The following is a 22026-nucleotide window of genomic DNA, read 5'->3' on the forward strand; positions in this document are numbered from 1 at the left end:
TCATGTTCTCTATATTCAAAATAATTTGCCACGAATGTACTACCTTTTCTATGAGGAAAGCTAGCTAATTGTTTGCACATATGCGCTTTTAAATCACTGAAACAAAATGCAACGTTTACCAAGAACTTAAGACGGAACAAAATAAAGTTATGGTCGTGCTCAAAATTTAAGGGCATCCTTTAGCGAATTATTATACACTGGGTGTATATGAAGAGGAGCATTTACGTTTAGAAAGATTAGCCTTGGTTTAAACATCAGTTTTCTTGGTGCTAAAAGAATTTACTCAAATATACCAAAGAAGAGACTACATTCTTTGTGGGGCTATATTGCATCTAAAGTAGCGAAAGAAATAAAAACTAACTAAATATTTTAAACTTAAAGAAAAGAAGTAAAAGCATGATGAAAAAATGAACACCAAAAAAAATTGATCTTGATCAGAAATGTTAAAGCTCTCCAGAACTAAAAATACCAGAAAAAGTAGAGAAATCCTGTCTCTTTGTGTCTTTTTATTTGATGTTTTTTGGTTTATTTTATTTGTGTGTTCTGTTTTTCTTTTATTTTTATTTTTTTATTTTAGACTTGACAAAATTGAAACTTCATTTTTTTTTTAAAGGTTTACCTCAAGCTAGCTAGAGATGTTCTTTCCAATTGGCTTGACACAATGGAAGGTGCCACTGTAAGTGATAAAAGTATATTTGCAAGCACTGCCAAACAATTTGAAGATGCATTTTTCAGAGATATGGAGTCTCTTAATGTACTGCCTCCTAATGTTGTGACAAGGGTATCTGAATATATCTCCCCTATAGTTGACTTTATCCAAAAAATCATTGACCAAGGTTATGGTTATGAATCCAACGGATCTGTGTATTTTGACGTTAATGAGTTTGATGGAAGTGATGGACATTTTTATGCAAAGTTAAGACCAGAGGCGTATGGAAATACTAAAGCTTTAGAAGAAGGAGAAGGTAAGCTGTAATATATTCGCTTCGAAAAAAAGCTATTCAAAGAAATATAGTGACTGGGCCAAAAAAAGAAGGAATATTATTAGCTGTAGGTGACCTACACGGCTAAAACCCGTGCAGGGGTGGTGGTGTATTTGAAACCCACTTTAGGTGGGTTCAACTCAATTTAAATGGAGGGAAGAGGTTAAATCTGGACTTTCCATTGTGTATCAAAATTGGTTGAAACAGTTTTTTTCAAATTATATATATATATACATATATATATATATATATATATATATATATATATATATATATATATATATATATATATATATATATATATATATATATATATATATATATATATATATTAATAAATAAATAGTATTGATTTAAACTCCATATTGTATATACGTGATTTTTTTCCAATCTGTTTTACTCTGAAATTGCTACAAGACTCCATATTAAAGAGTAATTGAAAATAGCCAAGATAGATAATTTTTCCTTTAAGTCTGAAAATATTCTATCAGCATTGCCTTTTCTCTTTTTTTTTCTAGAGTTCGAATACTATTTTAGATTTTAGTTATCTTATTTTGATGTGTTTTTGATTCAATTATGTTTTTAAGCCTATTGTAAATTACTGCTTTGTTTGATTTCTTGAAGTATTTTTCTTTTGCATGTCATAACTTGTCATAACCATTTTAAACTTTCTTTCATAATAGACTTAGATATTGGAATCAAGTCACCGTTTCTTATAGAGGTTATTATTAAATATTTAGTCACCTAAATGAGCATCTGAAATTGTCATAGAGAAGTTCTTTTGGACAAGATCTAGTTTTTATGGCACTTGCCTGTTGGCCAAGTGCTATATAGTAATTGCAATTTCTATCAGTTTGTTGGTTTGTCTGTCTGTCCTGGTTTTGCTAGTTCGGGCACTTCCAGATACGCTAGGACGATGAAAGTTGGCAGGCGTATCAGGGACCGGACCGGATTAAATTAGAAATAGTCGTTTCCCCGATTCGACCATCGGGGGGTTAGTGGAGTTAATTTGAAAAATTAGAAAAAAAGGTCTTTTAACTTACGAACGGGTGATCGGATCTTGATGAAATTTGATATTTAGAAGGACCTCGTGTCTCAGAGATCTTATTTTAAATCCCGACCAGATCCACTGACTTTGGGGGGAGTTGGAGGGGGAAACCAGAAATCTGGGAAAACGCTTAGAGTGGAGAGATCGGGATGAAACTTGGTGGGAAGAATAAGCACAAGGCCTAGATACGTGATTGACATAACTGGACCAGGATCTGCTCTCTTTGGGGAAGTTGGGGGTGGGGGATTTCCAGTGCTTTGGCGAGTTTGGTGCTTATGGACGTGCTAGGACGATGAAAATTGGCAGGCGTGTCAGAGACCTGCACAAATTGACTTGATAACAGTCGTTTCCCCGATTCGACCATCTTGGGGGGGGGCCAAAAGGAGGGGAAATCGTGAAAATTGAGGTATGTTTAGCTTACGAATTGGTAATCGGATCTTAATGAAACTTGATATATAGAAAGATCTCATGTCTCAGCTGCTCCATTTTCAATTCAGATTAGATTCAGGGACATTGGGCAGTGAAGGGGGAAACGGAAATCTTGGAAAACGCTTAGAGTGGAGAAATCGGGATGAAACTTGATGGGAAGAATAAGCACAAGTTCTAGATACGTGATTGACATAACCGGACTAGATCCGATCTCTTTGTAGTATTTGGGGGTATTTCTAGTGCTTTGGCGAGTTCGAGAATAAGCACAAGTTCTAGATACGCGGTTGATATAACCGGACCAGATTCGATCTTTTTGGATGAGTTGGAAGGATTTCCAGTGCTTTGCCGAGTTCAGTGCTTCTTGACGTGCTAGGATGATGAAAATTGTTATATTTTAGGTTCCGATGTCGTCACAAGTGCCATATGAGCTTTTGGCTCTTGTTTTTGTCAGTGTTTCAAAGAGCACACGTTTCATAGCTATTGTGGAATGTGATAAATTTCTAGTTACCTGTTCATATCGAATTAATATGTTCAAAAAAATTAGCATAAGACTACAAGCCTACCTAAGCAAAGGACTCGTCTAATTTGCCTATATTCACAAGTGGATACAGCCAAAGATTTTAGGGCGTAGGAGGGGGAGAGGTGTCAGTGGATTTTCCCAGGTGTAGATCAAGTAATCTGCCAAAATGAGCATCTTTAGTTAATAAATTTCTGATGTTTATTGGAGAATTACCCATTTTTCTGTGCTTATTTTAATGGCATTTGCGGATACCAAACTAAAGCAGATTAATTTTAAATTTATCAACATTCTTCGAATAACTTCTTTCCTTCTGTGTGCTCTTTTCTTCTTTTTTCTAGTGGAAATTTAGGATTAGAAAACCTCTCCTTTAAAATCACGGAAAGTTGTAGAATCTTTTATCCAGACTTCAAAAATTGAAAATTTGGAATTATTCTCGATTTTTTGTGTGTTTCGATTGTTCAATCTATTTGTCTGTTTAACTAGACCTTAAGGATACTTATAAATTCAGTTTATGCAACAATACACAATATATATATATATATATATATATATATATATATATATATATATATATATATATATATATATATATATATATATATACAATAATATAGAATTATTATAATGTACATACTATAACATAATATAAAATAATATATAATATATAGTAATAAAGAGTAATAGAGTCTAGTTTTGTGGATCAATGATATTACGTTTTTTCTCAGAACTTGCATTTTTCTATGTATTAGTTAAAAAAATAAACTAAATTTACAAGATTAGAACAATAAACTAGATTAGAAAAAATAAACCAGGGTACTGTAGAGTACCCTTAAGTAGTTGGACTTTTTTTTTTTATTTCTACCTTAAGTCACATAGTGATTCGAGATTCTCAAGATAACAAACGGTACTCTCTTTTTTTTATCTAAATACTTACAAAACGTAGTAAAAATTATATATAGCGAAAACTATACTTATGAAGCTTAGTGAAAAATATATTTATAAAAGTATATAGGCTAAAAGTATGTATATAAATCATAATTTTAGAATGATTCAGAAATCCAGATCAGATGGTCCAAAATTTTCCAACGGATCGGGAAATTCGTTGGACAATTGTAAGGAATCTTAGTGGTTTGAGCACGTTGTTACACTTTTTCATGTAAATTCCCGTCAGTTTTTTTTTTTCAAAATTAGTTTCTGTTCGTTTTTAGTTAATTTTAATCAGTTTAGAAAAATTAAAAGACTAATTTTTAATTAATTTTGTTCATTTTTGATTGCAAAAAGTTTAAAGTTTTACAAAATTCCCATCAAAATCAGTATTTCTATCAACATCAAAATTTCATCAAAGTATCAAAACTAATATCAAAGTAAAAAAAAAGTATCAAAGTAATTAAGGTATCAAAGTAATTAAGGTATGAAAGTAATTAAGGTATCAAAGTAACAATAAGGAACTTGCATAACTTTCAGTCCTCACCCCGTTTGTCTGAACTTTTAAGGCTTTGTTTTTTTAAATGTGCAGCCTTGACTATGTGCTCCTTTATAGGAGACTTAAGCATATCCAAAGAAAGACTAGGCGAGAAACGTTCACCAAACGATTTTGCTTTATGGAAAGTAAGTAAGCCAGGCGAACCTTCTTGGGAATCTCCATGGGGAATGGGGCGGCCAGGATGGCATATTGAGTGCAGCGTTATGGCATCGGACATCCTCGGGGAGTCCATCGATATTCATGCTGGTGGGGAAGATTTACAGTTTCCACATCATGATAATGAGTTGGCTCAATCAGAGGTTAGTCTGTCTTTTTAAGAAATATTTCGAGCAATTGATTTAGCTCATATATCTGTCTCTTCCGTGATGTAGTATTTGGAGTCAATATTTAACTATTTTCAGCTTCAAATGATTATTTTTTATTAATTCTTTACATTGTATCTTCTTTTCCTCTTTTCGATTTTTTTTATCGATTTTTCTAAATGAACTGTTAATATACGACTTTCAATTTAAAAAAATGTCAAATTACCAAACATAAAAGAAAGAACCTTTTAAATTACTTGTTATTAAAAGTGATATTATCTTCCTATAGCTTCTATGTCCTCCTGACAGTAGATATTTCTGTACAATTTCAGGGTTTTACAAAAGTCAAGATTCAACTCCATGCAATAGTACTTGGCGGCTTTCAGAAGCTGCAATAGAGTTAAGGGATAGGTTGATCCCCGTAAGGATTAGGTATGTTTCTTTTCACCTGAATCGCCAGTAAAGAGAGCCGCTACTGCTGTCTTCATTCCAATTCTTGGCCCTCGGGCTATATGAGGAGTGAGAGAAACTTTGAATATACACATGTGGATCAAAAGTTAGGAATGGCCAAATTGTAAGGACATTGATTTCGTGTTTTGGAACTCGTGATACCGACCTGGGTTTTCGACAGAACACCTTAAATTAGGTATGCTTTCCTCAGACCATAATGCCTTTCCTCAGACCATAATGTCGTTGACCAACAAATAAACGTTCAAATGGGGATAAATCCATTTATTTATGTAGGGAGAACAGATGCAATAGTCTAGATATTTTGATCACATATGCAGCGACCGTCATCACTGTATTTGTGATCCACACGCGTATATTCAAAGTTTCTCTCACTCCTCATATTGCCTGAGGGCCAATTGGATTTATCCTGTCTAAATAAATGGATCTATTCCCATTTGAACGTTTATTTGTTCGTCATAGAAAGGCATTGTGATCTGAGAAAAGCATACCTAATTTAAGGTGTTCCGTCGAAAACGGAACGTTTGGACGTTTATTTGACCTGATTTTAAGGTCTTTGCCCCTCCTCTTTTCATAATTAGGCAATGAAGCTCGTTCCCCTGCGCAAACTATCACTTAGTTTGTGCTTACGTCCTGGAAAACTTCTCTCTGAAACGTGATATTTTCGTTACCTTATAGCCTTTTCGGTATTTATAAGTTTTACTGAACACACTTGTTCTTGATCAAAGTAAAATCGATTTCTCTGTCTGTATTCGGAGATAATTAGCTTAGTCTCAGTTAGTTAAAGTACTATGCAGGTATATTTTATTTAAACGTTTAATATGTAGAGGTGGTTGGGTTAGGTATTTAATGTAATGCATTCTCGGCGGCCTACTTTCCATCATTCTGTGTTGTAATTTCCATAATTTTGTTACTAAAGTATTATATTTTCGTCATCACTTGTGGTCGCTGAAGAAGTGGAGAGACGGGATGAAACTTGGTGGGAAGAATAAGCACAAGTCCAAGACACGTGACTAACATAACTGGACCGGATCCGCTCTTTCTGGGGGAGTTGGGGGGGGGGGGGGGTATTTGGAAAAATTAGAAAAATAAAGTATTTGTAACTTACGAACGGGTAATCATATCTTAATGAAATTTAATATTTTGAAGGATCTTGTGCTTCAGAGCTTTATTTTAAATCCCGACCATATCTGGTGACATTGGGGGTAGTTGGTGGGGTAAACCGGAAACTGAAAACTGAGGTATGTTTATCTTACGAATGTGTGATTGGATCTTAGTGAAACTTGATATATAGAAAGTTCTTATGTCTCAGATACTCTATTTTCAATTTGAATCGGATCTGGGGACATAGGGAGCTGGAGAGGGGAAACAGAAATCTTGGAAACTAGATATCTTGGAAAACGCTTAGAGTGGAGAGATCGGGATGACACTTGATGGGAAGAATAAGCACAAGTTCCAGATACGTGATTGACATAATTGGAACGGATCCGCTCTCTTCGGGGGAGTTGGGGGATTTCCTGTGCTTTGGTGAGTTTGGTGCTTCTGGACGTGCTAGGACCATGAAAATTGGTAGGCGTGTCAGGGTCCTGCACAAATTGGCTTGATAACAGTCGTTTTCCCGATTCGACGATCGGGGGGGGGGCTGGAGGAAGAGGAAAAATTTAAAGAATGAGGTATTTTTAACTTACGAATGAGTGATCAGATCTTGATGAAATTTCATATTTAGAAGGACCTCGTGTCTCAGAGCTCTTATTTTAAATCCCGACCGTACCCGGTGATATTGTGGGAGTTGGAAGGGGAAATGAGAAATCTTGGAAAACGCTTAGAGTGGAGAGATCGGAATGAAACTTGGTGGGAAGAGTAAGCGCAAGTCCTTGATACATGATTGACATAACTGGACTGAATCTGCTCTCTTGGGGGGAGTTGGGGGGGTGGGATTGGGGGAAGTAGGAGGGGGAAACCGGAAATCTTGTAAAACGCTTAAAGTGGAGAGATCGGGATGAAACTTGTGGGATAGAATAAGAAAATGTCATAGATACGTGATTGACGTAACCGAATTGGATCCACTCTCTTTGGGGGAGTTAGGGGGGCCAGTGCTTTGGTAAGGTCGGTGCTTCTGGACGTGCTAGGATACGGAAAATGGGTTGGCTTGTCCGGGGCCTGCACAAATTGACTTGATAAAGTTGGTTTCCCCGATTCGACCATCTGAGAGGCTGAAGGGAGAGAAAAAATAGAATAGAAGAGGTATTTTTAACTTACGAGTGGGTAATCAGGTCTTAATGAATTTTGATATTTAGAAGGACCTCAAGTCTCAGAGGTTTATTTTAAATCCCGACCGGCATTAAGCCTCTGATTTTCCTTTTAAATCAATCTATTGATTCTTAGAATTTTGCTAGAGTTCAAGCCATATGACCATTCGAAAATTAGATTGGACACAAATTTTTTCATTTCTTAAGAGGCAGCCTGTCTCTACGTGTATTGAATTTTTTTATTAGAGAAATTTAAACAATAATGTTAGAAAAACATCTTTTTATAAAGGCAAGGTCTTTCTATGTGCTTCTTTTTTTTTATTGGTCTCTTAAAAATTGTGACAAAAATTTATTTTGGACACTGTTTTTCCCTTTAAAAACCAAAATAAACTAAATTATATGGATTTTTAGAAGCATGAAGGGCTAAAGTAGATCAAAATAATCATCATTGCCGTTAGTGTTTTCGATATTGTAAAAAACCTTGTTTATGATAACCTAACAAAGACATATTCAATACATGATTATTTTTTTCATCACAATAAATGGTCGATTAGTTTGTTCCATCCGAAATGAAGCAGTATACATGCTGTGGTACCAGACATACCTTTTGGGGGTTCGTTTTGTGTTGGCTGTTGTTTCCATGGTTATGCTGGTGTTGAATAATAATACCATGTAATTTTGGGTGGTGGTTGAAGGAGAGAATCGTTTTTTTAGCATTTTACAGACTTAGTATTCAGTCTCACCTTTGAACGATCGTTTCTTTTATGATTTTATGCTTGTGATTCGATCACCTCTTTCCTTCGTCTAATAAAGTGGCTATTCATTTTATTTAAATTTTCCTTTGCGGGGTTCGTAAGGTTATGGGTTCTTTTTTTTGCTATTATTATTGGTTTTAAGCATTGAAGACGGATTAGCAGAGGTTCTGGCCAAGATATCGACTTTCTTTCATTTTTCTTTTTCACTGATTGAGAATTACCCTCGTTGTTGTTGTGTCTTTTTGTTTCTTCCCTTTTTTGTCATCTCGTTAAATACGATCGATGCTATCTATGGCTTATAAATATTGAGAAGTATATTGACCATATTTGTTCACTGCAAAAAATTTTTGACCAGGAGTCAAACGGTTTTATCATTAGACAAGAAATTGAAAAACGCTTTAAATGAGTCACCAAAAATACATTGAGGGAAAAGCCAAAACACAACTTGAAATAACCACAAATTTCTATTCGCAGCAGAGCTTGTCGAATGACAGGCGTGAAAAAAAAACGTAGCTCGTGGTTTTGTGAGTACCTGAAAAAAGATTTTCACCTCTTCCAACAACATAAAATTCCATGTCCCCCCCCCTAGAAATATCCTGGAAGTTTCAACTCGATTCTCCAGCCGTGATACAACACAGAGTAGATTAGCTCCTTACCATATTAATGAAACCTGCTGTTTGTATAATGAGAAATGCTCGCTTGGTTTTAAGCTTCAAGTTTAATTTGGTACAGTTTTACCTCATTTTATTCATAAATGAATTAATAAGTACTTTGTTTTTATATTGGTATTTGAACAGAGAAAATCCTGAGGATATGTATAAAGTATTTTTTGAGAAAGGAGAGTTTTCAAAAACATTTGATTTGGGTGAAAATATCAACTCTGGTCACCTCTTTTGTCCTGGTATGAAGAATAGCCAAAACACGTTCAATATCCACTTTTTGCTCGGTTGAATTTTGTCTTTTTTTTCGTTTATTATGTACTTCGAATTTTGCATGCATTTGTTTTTTTGCACTTTTACATTTTTAATTTCTTTTTTATCGATTTACGATACTGTATTCAGAATAACAGCAATTGAAGAGCCTGTTGAGCAGGGGTGGCTTTGGCCTCTCTTGCGCCTGGGCAAAAAAAATGAATTACCCTCCCCCCGGGGGGCTCCATCAACATTTTTAGGCCAAATAAAAAAATTATTTATGAACAAAGTTATTTTCAGTTTATTAATTAACTAATAAGTTATTTTTTAAGTATTTTTCAATTAATTATTTGAATTATTGTTATTTATTCTAATTTAATTATTGTTATTTGATTTTTTTTATTGATTTTGATTTATTAACTGCACCCTCTATTTAGTTTTACTTTAAGTAAATTTCAAAGTCCCAAAAAGATCACAACCGTTCAATTGTTTATTTGAAATTTTGCGTCCCTACAATTTCTTTGCCCAGGGCAACTCCCGCCCTAAAACCGCCTCTGCTTCTGAGTTTTTTTCTTCTTTTTTATAGGCTTGTTTTGGTAACGACAATTGGGTTCGTTATTTTCTCCACACTGGTCATTTGACGATTGCTGGTTGTAAAATGTCAAAATCACTGAAGAACTTCATAACCATCGGCGAGGCCTTACAGAAGCATAGTGCTAGGCAGCTCCGGTTTCTGTATTTACTGCACCACTGGAGAGATGGCTTGGACTACTCAGAGAACACAATGAACAAAGCTATGACCACTGAACGGAAATTCAAGGCAAGTATCAAACAGTTCGTGGTAACAAACTGTAGTAAGGAGTGACCCGGCGCAATAGTAACCAAAACTCTAAAAAATGGAACTTTGATACCAATAGCTACATCAAAAGAATCGCATTTTAATGCTGATTTTAAATATTTAAGTTTCATCAAGTTGAGTCCTACCCATCAAAAGTTAAGAGCCTGAGAAAATAGGAGGTAACACTCCTAAAAGTCATAGAATTTTAACGAAAATTACACCATCAGATTCAGTGTATGAGAGAACCCTACTGTAGAAGTTTCAAGCTCCTATCTACAAAAATGTGGAATTTTGTATTTTTTGCCAGAAGGCAGATCACAGGTGCGTGTTTATTTGTTTGTTTTTTTCCCCAGGGGTAATCGTATCGACCCAGTTGTCCTAGAATGTTACGAGAGGGCTCATTCTAACGGAAATGAAAAGTTCTAGTGCCCTTTTTAAGTGACCAAAAAATTGGAGGGCACCTAGGCCCCCTCCCACGTTAATTATTTTCCCAAAGTCAACGGATCAAAATTCTGAGATAGACATTTTATTCAGCGTAGTCTAAAAACCTTATAACTGTGTCTTTGGGGACGACTTACTCCCCCACAGTCTTCTTGGGAGGGGGTAAAAGTTACAAACTTTGACCAGGGCTTACATATAGTAATGGTTATTGGAAAGTGTACAGGCATTTTCAGGAGGATTTTTTGGTTGGGGGAGGGGTTGAGAAGAGGGGGATATGCTGAGGGAACTTTACATCGAGGAATTTGTCATGGGGGAAGAAAATTTCCATGAAGGGAGCGCAGGATTTACTAGCATTATTTAAAAAAAAAAAAAAACAGTGAAAAAATAAATATGAATAAGTTTTTTTCAGCTGGAAGTAAGGACCAGCATTAAAACTTAAAAGGAACAGAAATTATTACCCATATGAGGGGCTAACCTCCTCATAATACCTCGCTCTTTACGCTAAAGTATTTTTAGTAATTTCAAGCATCTATTCTACGGTTTTTGTGATTCAGGGGTCATTCTTAATGAATTGGGACAAAATTTAAGCTTTAGTGTAAAGAGCGAGGTACTGAGGAGGGGGCGAACCCCCTCATATATGTAATAAAAACATGAGAATACAAAAGTTCTTTACGTAAGCTAATTTATAAGTTACGTATATCTTTTACTACTAAAAAGATTCGTAAAAATTAAAAGTTCTAGTTGCCTTTTTAATTAACCAAAAAATTGGAGGGCAACTAGGTTTCCTCCCCCGCTCTTTTTTTCTCAAAATCATTCGATAAAAATTCTGAGAAAGCCATTTAGCCAAAAAAAAATATATATACAAATTTCGTTTATTTATTCCTCTGCGGAGACCCCCCAAAAAAATGTGCATTGATTCAAAAACGTTCAGAAATTAAATAAAAAAAACAGTTTTTTTTAACTGAAAGCAAGGAGCGACGTTGAAACTTAAAACGAACAGAAATTACTTCGTATATGAAAGGGGCTGCTTCCTCATCAACGCCCCGCTCTTTATGCTAATGTTTTTACTGTTATAAAAAGAAGAGTTGAGAGAAAGAGTCAAACTTTAGCGTAAAGAGCGGGGCGTTGATGAGGAAGCAGCCCCTCTCATATACGAAGGAACTTCTGTTCGTTTTAAGTTTTAATGTCGCTCCTTACTTTCATGAAAAAAAAAACTTGTTTTTTATTTAATTCTTGTTAAGAACTTCCCAAATACGAAATGTGAACTCAATACTTAGATTCTCAGTAATAGTTGTTGCAAGGGTTTGTGGTACTTGGCAAATCCCCTATCGCTTAAGTTGCTCATTCATTGACGCATTGTAGAATCGATTGTTTTCGTTAGTTTCTTTCAGCTTACCGTAAGATAAGACAAAGAGAAGGGACAGAATAGAGGAAAAATATAATTTGGACTATATGTTTACACAATAGGGGGGAGGAAATAAAGTATTTGGACAGTTTGAAGTAAGAAAACAATTCTTACTTCATAATATGAAGAATAATTGTACCTAACACATTAGGCATGCAAACCTGCTATACTTCATCCCCCCTCCCCCTACTTTGAAAATATATAGCCCAAATTTGTTTCTAAAGTATTATATTTTTATCTTACGTGGGTATGTTTCATTAGGATTGAGCGTCAGAGAAACATATTAGAAGAATATTGGATAGGGTGTATATAATACAAGTACCGGGTATGCTTCTGAACAAACTGTGTGAAAATTGAAATCAGCCCCTCCCCCCGTTAGTTGCGATATCCCACATAATGATATACTGAGGGGTACCTATTATGACTTATCTTTAATACCGCTTATCGTTGAATTTTGTCTTTAATGTTTACTTAGGCGCTAGGTTGTTTGGAAACACGACTTAATTAAAATTAATTAATTAAACTTAATTAAAATTAAGAAGAAAGAATTGAGTAGGGAACATTATCTGTCAATCAGGGCTCATTTGAAAGACTCCACTCCTTAAGATGGGTTTTCCACTTTCATTTACAAAATATAGGAAAAACTGAAAACCAAGTTGAAGTGTTTTTCTTTAAAAAAAATTAAATTTCGAAAATTTTTGTTTATTATTCAGTTCATTTATATTAAACCTAAATATGATACAACAGCTGAAAAGTGAATGAAACTAAAAAAGGCTCTGCTGAAAAAAATATAAAAAAATGGAATATATTCATTCAAGGAAATACTAGTACATGCAGGGTAGCTATTTTATTTTTATCCTGGGAGAAGGGGAGTTAGGGGATTTCACCCTCTCCCCCGCCCGAAATTTTTTTTCCGATTCGTAGAAACGTACAAAGATGAATATAAACAAATTTTGATGCGTTATTAAAATAATTTTTGTACCCCCTCCCCTTTCTGAAAAAAAAAATCCTTAAATAACAGATCCTGATAAAATCCTTTTGTCAGATTCTTGTTAGCTAGTGTATTTTCTTTCCATTCTTCAATTAATAAAATTCATTTTTTAAAAACTTATCTTGACTACAGACTGACGTTGAATTCTGACAGTTTCTATTTTTTCGTTTTTATTGTTTTATTTATTTTTTTTGTTGGTTTATATTTCTTTTTTATCTACGGTATGACCCTCACTGTCACCAAACTTTTTGCTGGTTTCCTCACAAAAGAAGGCGAAAATTAACAGAACATATTGTAATTTTTGCAATAGCGAAGGGTTAGATTGGTATAGAGTTAGAATAGTATCCTTAGACACTTTTTTTACTTTTGATTCGATTGTTTTTATGCGAGGTTTAAAAGAAAACAAAAAAAAATTTGGCCGCCTCGAGGCATAGTGTTACTTTTATTTGCTAAAATATGTTGCTAAGTTGCAAATGTAAGGCACCATACCTTGCAACAGAAATTTGGTTAAAATATTAAGTTACCTGAAACTAAATTTAAATAAATAGCATTCTCAAACTATGGCTACTGTTAGAAATAGATGCTAATTTTTCTTGCATTGTCAATGTAGAGGTGTTTTTGGGGAAAAAGTACTAAACATAGAATAACTATGAGTCACGCGTACACTGAGTGTCATTTGTCCTATTTATTTCAGCTTCCGAATGACCTTCTACAGTAATCATTTCATTGTAGATTGATCTAGTTTACGTATCGCGTGTTTATTTCAAACTCTCATTATTTTATTAAGGGATCATTCCTCACCTGTCCGGTTTAGCCAGCAATTACTTGTTATAATCAGAACTTTCTACTGTGTAAAGTTCCTTATTTCCTCTTTCATTTCTTAAAGTACCAAGAACAGGGGAAACCAAATCTGATGGATTGATGAAAAAATGTCAAGAAACGCCAAACGCTTGATGGGGGTAGTGATTTTGTCGACAATAGATCCAATTTTGAGTGTTGTAAGTTACACATACTCTTTGGTTACCCGTTTACCCTGGTACTATTTTACCTAGTGTGCCCTAATGTAAACTATGCGCACCCTGGATATCAATATGCTCGATTTATTTTAGTAATAGCCTAGGGTAGTGTGCTAAAATTATTTGGGGAATTCTTTGCTGGGCATTGAAACTTGGTACTGTGGCAAGTTCCTTTTTTCCACTTTCATTTTATCAAGTACCAAAGACAGGGGAAACAAAATCTGATGGCTTTGTTTTGGTGGAAACTTACGTCACCATATATATCTTAATCAGTAAATCAGATCATTTTGTTCTAGGAAAAACACTCATTGGCTACTGACAAATTACGGTTTGCGTCATAAATACTTATTATCAGTCAATATAATGTATAAGTAAAAAAAAGAAAAAAAGTTAAATATATAGTTTATCAAAGGTTTACATTATACTTGGGACAAACATTCTTTCATAACGCACATGTTTCGCGTTTATTTCTTTCAGCTTCGGGACTGGCCCCGTGACAATCCTTGGATATTGTTTGGGGATCTAATTTGAGGGAAGAATTTCAAGAATTTCAAAAAAGAATAAAAAGCGGCTTTAGCCTTTTTTACTCCAGCGAAACTAAATGAGTTTTAACTAATAATTCAGAATATGAGCCGCGGGAAATAGTAACAAGAGCACCCTTCAGATTTTCTTCCATACGGCCTGATTGTTTCAAAGTTAAGCCAAAATGCGGTGCCGGAGCAGCATTTTCTAAAAGTGGTATAATAAAGGTACTGTAGGTTCTTAAAAGATGGAATAATGGAACACACTAAGTTCTTTCAAAATTTTAATATTTGTAAGCTAGCGTTGCCTATCTTCACCAACTCTGCAGTGAGCACCTGCCTCTTGAAATAAGAACTGACCGTTATTCCTAGTAGTTGGTTTGTTTACTATTAGTTGTTCAGTGACAGGGGTGAAGGATCAAAATTAGTAGTAAAATTCTTAAAAGATAAAATTTTACAATTAAGTCTTTTCACAGTCATTAGTGAATGCGCTGACTCCTGTCTTACTTTTTCAGCGGTTGCTGCAGCTCTGATGGGGTAACTTTAAGCGCATATTTCCTCTAACCTTAAGTCATCGACATCCTTCCATCTGCTTTCTGTATCTGTGCCAATATTATTGGTCGTGACTAGAAAAAATTGGGTTTAAAACAGTCCCTTGAGGAACTCCTCAAAAACTAGCTATTGATCTGAGAAAACTTTCTTGTGCTCTATTATTCGAAATCAGTTTGAATAAACTTAGAATAGCAGAAATCTAATTAGGATTTAAAGGAAACTACAAGAAGTTTTTTAGTTAATATATGCTTTATTAGACCAAAGCCTTTCTTAAAATATATAGTTAGCTGGCTAAATTGATCTGATTGCTTGATTAAATTATGAAAAAATCAAGAAATTGATTTAATGAAAAAGAACTTCATTTGCAGTTGTAGTTTTGCTACTAGTGGGTGCCAAAAAAAAGAAAAGAAAAGAAAAAGAACATGGATGAAAAATCTGCTAAACGTATATGGCATCAAATAGCTTTAGAAGATGTGGCTGTAGTTTGAAGGTGAATTTTTTTGTGAATCCCCTGAAAGTTACTATTCAAATTGTTACAGATGAAAAGTGTTGTCGAATTCAGCGAATGAGTTTTGCCAAATTAATTGCATTGTTCAAGGTGGCAGCTCTAACAAAAATGTTATGCTGGCGTATAAATTTAATTTTTTGTTAAATAGCCAAAGGAAAAATCTTAGAAAATCGCGGTTTTCAGGTTTGAATAGACCTAAGATGGCTCCAGGTATAAACTATGCTATATTGGACAATAATGTGTTGTTTAAAAGTTTTATGGAATAGTAAAATATTGATTAATGAATGTGAAGTTTATTTTTATTAAATTTTTCATTGAGCTTTACGTGAAGTTTACATTAGTTTTTAAACGTGAAGTTCAATTTTAGGATTTTTCCTCGCAGTGAAATCTATACTACGACAAAAACCAGAGGACGTCATTGTTGACTATCAACCATTCACTTTGGAAGATAAGACCCTGATAGCTACATTCATAATGAAGAAAGAAGCAGTGCATGCTGCTTTGTGTGGTAAGAATATTTTATTTCACTAGCCAGGAAAATAAGTCATTAATTTTATTGTCATCTATTTGTTTTTTTCTTTTCTGACTTTTTGACAAAGTTTTTACTCATCATATTTTTTATATATATTTTCATTAATTTTATTGTGATCTATTTACTTTTTATTTTTGACTTTTTTACTAGTGCTTGTTTGATGTAAAATATAAATTCGGCAACCATGCTGTCATAGAAATTTTTAAAATAAAATTCTATTTTATTCTATTTATTTACGTGTAACCAAACTTTGATGTTTTTTTTTTCGTTTCTTCAACAATAAGACATTTATTTGACTTTTTTACTAGTGCTTGCTTGACATAAAATTCAAATTCGGCAACCATGCTGTCATAGAAATTTTTAAGATAAAATTCTATTTATTTACGTGTAACCAAAGTTTGATTGTTTTTTTCTTCAACAATAAGACATTAATTTGCCAGAAACAGGCGTAAAAAAAAGAAACTAAAAATAGATATTACAAGTTTATTCAGTATTCTCTGTTTTCCAGTTCCTTTAGGCATCCACTTAAAAATTAAATCAACATTTATTTTTTATTGTCTAAAAACAATACGTCCACTCTGGGGATGTACTATAATGTTTAGATTATTGGCCTTTATAATAAGACGTATCAAGGTTACTGTTCTTAGAACCTAAGCACAGACAAACAAATGCTTGTTGCAGAAAGGGGCTGCGTGCTGTGCTTCGCCGGACTACCACGTAATTAAATTTGTTTTTTTAGATAGGTTAATGCATGGAAATACATGAAATGTATTAAGAGTATCATAAGTGCATGAAATGAAAATTCACGGAGCATTAAATAAATTGTAATACCTGCCGTCATCACTTTTACTATAAGTTCTTAAAGTAGCGTTCACAAAAATATTGAGACTGTCATGCATGGCCATTTGGATGTCTAGACGCAAACAATGCTTTTTACTACATTTATTTAGAATATGAGAATGTTTCTTTAAAAAATAATGTATAATAATGTAGCAACCGAATTTTTTTGTAATCTTTCGGGGAATAATAAAAAAAAATGTAAACATTAGATAATTTATATATCAAAAATAATATAGCTTGTAGGAAAGATTTGGATTATCACAATAATTTATTATTTTTGATATAAAATAATGTATATAATCTAGCAGCCCAATTTTTTGTAATCTTTCGGGGAATAATAAAAAAAAATGTAAACATTAGGTAATTTATATATCAAAAATAATATAGCTTGTAGGAAAGATTTGGATTATCACAAAAATTTGTCCTTACGGGGATTCGATACCTTAAAGGATTGCCCAACATTTATTGAATTTGTATAACTTTTTCCGTTTTGTGCCGAAGAAAAAAAAATATCCCATTTCAATGACACTTACATTATTAGAAAGTGTGAATATTTTGATATAAAGGATCAGTTTTCTTTTTAAAGTTTTGGAAAGGGCATTACCTAAAATTATCTAGCTTACCTGCTAGGAAAACGCTAGGAATCAGCGTAAAAGAAATACTATTTGAGGAATTTGGCAGCATTAGGATTTCCCTGTGAAGACACCGCCTTTGATTGAAGATATTGCCGACAAAGGTGACCTAAAATCATTAGGATTTCCCTGTGATAACACCGCCTTTTATTGAAGATCTTGCCAAAAAAGGTGACCTAAAATAAAATTGCCTTTTAAGAGCTCAATTAATATCATTTTGAAAGAAAAGGCATTAAACCACTAAAATACTGGAATTTAGACAGACACACACACATCCACGCATAACGGACGTAACAATATAAATTACTTGTATTTCCGCCACACATATGGAGCTTTATTATGCGCCTTGGTGAAGTGCAAAAGCATAGTGAAGTTTTTATTTAGCTAATTTTTTTGTATTGTGTACTCAGTTTTTGTGATTTTTTTATTTTTTTTATTTTTTGACTAAAGAAAATAAATTTTAGGGAGAATAAGTTATCAATTAGTAATAGATTAATTGGAGACAAAACTGGTTATCACTTTAGGTAATTGTAACTAAGTTGTATGATGCCAGCTTCTTTTTTGTATACTGTGTAATCATGATAATAATTTATTTATGCCCGCTCATACAAAAAAAGAAAAGAAAAGGGGAGTGGTAAAAAAGAAAAGAAAAACAAGAACGCTTCAACAACAAAGAATAAAAACAAACCTCAACTTCTTCACAGAAACTCACAGATAGGCAATGATCACAGAATGACAGATAGGCAATAGACAGTGTAAAGGCAATGATTTAATTCCGCTTTTCTCGACACTTCCTTCAGAGGACATCACAATGCCAATCGGGTCCCCCGTTTTTGGGATCTTAGAACGAATGCGTTTCCTTTACGGAATAAGTAATAACTTCAAATAATTGCAGTAAACAGACAGTAGTTTCAGTTTCTCAGTTTGAGTGAAGCAATCCCCGGCGACTCATGAAGCAGGTGAGGGGGATCAACTGCTACTGCTGCAAAAACGTTCCTGTTCAGGCTAAACTTCAAAGAGACTTGCTATAGCTTGATCGATTACCTTTCATAATTTTATCAATTATCAATATACGTGGACTTTTAATATCTTGTCCGTGCGTTATTTTCTGATACATCATACATTTTTTAGAATTAATTTTGTTTGTTCAAACGTCACATATAAATTTTCACTGCTTTGCTGCTTACCCGCCAACGATTAAGTTACAAAAAATCAGACTCTTAGTGAGTTAACACATTAACTAACACGTAAACTAGTGTTTTAATATATAATGCGTTATTAAAGTGTTGCAAGAGCAACACTTTGGTTTTGTTTCCTCGCTTCGATTAAACACTGAAGTTGTTATTGTGTAAGGATCTAGAAATAAATACTAGGTACACCAACTCACAAAAGTTGAAAACTCCTCATTGCAATTAGCAAAAGTTGCAAACCCCTCATCGCTGAAGTTGATTATAGCTTAACAGCCAATTATTACTCACACGTCCCCTACATGTCTGATCGCTGGAACCCAATTGGTCTTACCATCAAATTCACTGGAAATAAATAATAGGTACACCAGCTAGCAAAAGCTGCGAACCCCTCATTGCCGAAGATGATTCTGAGCTAACAGCCGTCTGTTGCTTAAAATTTCATGTATGTCTCACACTTGGTATTGGCGTATTTTTGGTTTCAGTGTGTACCTTACTACTGAAGTTGTCAACCCCTTTAAACTTTCAAACTGGTATATCTCATGAAGGAATTTTTCTGCGATAAAATGGATGACGTATTCTTTGATTAGCTCATCAAGAGCTATCGACTGCCGTCGCCAAAAAAAATCTATCTGTCTTAGTTCAAAAGTTGACTTTCTTGCCGTAGGCCAAGTTAGAAAGGACCGAAGGATATACTCTAATTTCTTTAGCAATTTCTTAAGCTTTTAAAGCTTAAGAGTTACGTCTGATGCCATTTATCTACCGCAATCCCAAGTGCAAAAAAACGAATGATAAACTCAGCTGAAATCACAAACAGAAATGGGTAGAAGCAATAGATTTTGGCCCCAGGCAAGAGTTCTACGAATTGACAATTGACACAATGCAGGAATTAGTCAGCGACGTTTATATTTATTTAGAAAAACAGAAAGTAGCTAATAGAGAAGTTTTAAAAAACATCGCCGTTTTCATCACACACATGTTTCAAGTGTTTGGAGTTATACCCAAAGATGAATCTATAGGATTTCCAACCGAAACCTCCTCAGCAACAGTAAGTATTTTGTAGCCTATTAATTGCCTATTATGCAGCCTATTATTATGCTATATTAATGTTAACCTATTATTACCCTATTAGTATATTGTAGCCTATTTAGCCTTTTAATACATATTATTGGCACTTGCAACGTCTACTAGACTTGAATAACGTCAAATTTTCACTTATTGATGGATTATCCCAAAGTTCTTGGGAGATGTCTTGGGAGAGGTCAGCGCTAAAAAAAGCACCTTACCGCACCAAAGTAGCCCCTCCAGTATTTTTCCAGTAATTTTTTTACGAAAACCAATATTACTTACAAAAATTAAATAACTCAGCCCCTCATTAACAGGATAGGAGTATTCTACGTGTATTACAGTTCCTCGCAATTATTATTTTTTTTCGTTGAAAAAATAGTTGGAATAGAGAAGGTTTAGGATGGCTCTGTGGAGATTGGTTCTGCTCAAAGGCTACTCCACATGAAAGTTAGTAGTTTGAGAGAGCTGTATTTGTCTTGGCTTTTTCTACAAGTAGCCATGACTTAATGCCCACAACTACTTGATTTTGTGGACATCAAGTCATGGCTAATTTTAGAAAATTTTTTATTCAAGAATATAGTCTAAAGCATTTCTACAGGGATTACTGCGATGGAAATATTAGATCCTGGCACGTACACAGGGGAGAGGGGGCTTCGGGCCCGGCCCTCCCACCCAAAAATTTGTGAAATGTTTAATTTCCGCATGGTTTATTGGGATTTCTGGCAAAAGTAGGACATTTATTAACAATATAGATACATGTGTGAAGCATTTTTTGGGGGGATTTTACAGCATGCAATAAACCGGTCAAGTCACTGCCCAATTATTAACCCATTTTCTGGCTAACTTTTCACCCTCTTTGAAGTAATTAGCAATTGTACGGTTATTTTTTCGTAAAGAGAGTTTGCTTTCCACAGCAAAAAAGAATTATCCTTGATATTAGGGCGTTTATCCCCCTTTTCAGGATAAAGTACAGATTTTAATGGATAAATTTTAGAAATTATCATTTTTCATTAAAATCTAACTTTTTACAATTGAAAAACTACCCCTACAGCACCCATATTACACTGTTGACCCCAAAATTTCCCTTTCAGTGGGATATAATAGATTAATCACTGGTTCTAAATCGCTATGAACATAACCTGAGCCTGAAACGTACTTTTGAGGCTTCAGTCTTCTTCCCCCCATCCGCTACAATACTACAGATTAAAGTTAATCTGTATTTTCCGATATATGTGCTTTTTGCATGATTAAATAAAAAAAGTGCTACTTTATATCTGCTGTTTCGAAGGTTTTGCGCCCCCTCCCCCCAAAAAAATTCCTGCGTACGTACCTGATTAGATTCAAAGGTATTAGTTTTTTTATTATGTTTATTATTATTGCTCACTGTATAGTGTATATACTTGAAAGAACTGCAGATATATTTTATTTTTATTTGTATTTTGCATTATATTTTCATCTCTACTGGCAAGCAGTAAAATTAAATATGGAAATTATTAAATAAGAACAACATAATATAAGCGCCTTTTTCCGTAGGGGATGTTATCTCCAATCCCCCTCCGCTTTAGTTAAGCCTTATCCGGTCATAGTACCGGCTTTGTTTTCTGTTTAATTGGTTGTGTTAATCGACCTGTATTTAGCTTGTATGGTTTTTAGGTTACCAGAATTCAAAGAATAAAATGCCTTAATGACTCGACAAAGCAAACATTTTGTGGCAATTTCTTTAATCTAGAGATTTCTGAAGTTCTTGAAATATGGATAAACGCATGAATCTATAAAAGTTTGCATGGAAAAGCTTTAACAAGTCAATAGTTATCCAGAAAAAGTATTAAAAAAAGATAAAGTAAACGTTTTGTGGCAATTTTGTTAGTATAGAGACCTCTGGACCTGTGGAAATCTGAAAAAAACAACAACAAAAAACAGGAAAATTATATTATTGATTCGCCTTAAAAAACTTCAACTAGTCAATAGTGTTTTAGAAAAAGTTACTTTGATTACAGATTGTGTTAATGATATAGGTCGTGGGATCCAATTTCAACGATGGTATTTGTCCACAAACGTTATTATTAGAATGTCAAAAACCCGGCCCGACTCTCAAAAAGGTCTAGTACAATGTTTCTAATGCTGGAATTTACTCTAAAGTTTTTGTTTGTCTATAGTCGACTCTTTTCCAGGTATTTTTTGTGACTTCTTTTCACTAACTAGAAAATGTAATAGTGGTGTAATGAAGAGTTAAGTGCATAGTCCAGTGGCAGGATACTCGCCTATAATATAGGTCGCTCCGCCGGCGACATATATTTTTTTATTGTAAATTCCATTTTTTGCTTTGATCGATTTTCTATCGAAATCA

The 22026-nt window shown here is 34.1% G+C and overlaps 2 protein-coding genes across 4 annotated transcripts in view; one reads left to right on the forward strand and one right to left on the reverse strand.

Annotated features, from left to right (window-relative positions):
* Window positions 1-22026, reverse strand: part of LOC136036075 (high mobility group protein DSP1-like) — a 161909-nt gene that overhangs the window by 103015 nt on the left and 36868 nt on the right. The gene's annotated exons all lie outside the window — the stretch shown is intronic.
* LOC136036640 (cysteine--tRNA ligase, cytoplasmic-like) overlaps window positions 1-22026 on the forward strand; it is a 53465-nt gene that overhangs the window by 24724 nt on the left and 6715 nt on the right. Inside the window, exons 7-10 of the mRNA XM_065718940.1 lie at window positions 614-965; window positions 4521-4762; window positions 9735-9972; window positions 15788-15928. Of these exons, the coding sequence (XP_065575012.1) occupies window positions 614-965; window positions 4521-4762; window positions 9735-9972; window positions 15788-15928 (973 nt within the window). The remainder of the gene's footprint in view (window positions 1-613; window positions 966-4520; window positions 4763-9734; window positions 9973-15787; window positions 15929-22026) is intronic.

The sequence above is a fragment of the Artemia franciscana genome, chromosome 15, assembly GCF_032884065.1.
Source record: "Artemia franciscana chromosome 15, ASM3288406v1, whole genome shotgun sequence".
NCBI classification, from domain to species: Eukaryota; Metazoa; Arthropoda; class Branchiopoda; order Anostraca; family Artemiidae; genus Artemia; species Artemia franciscana.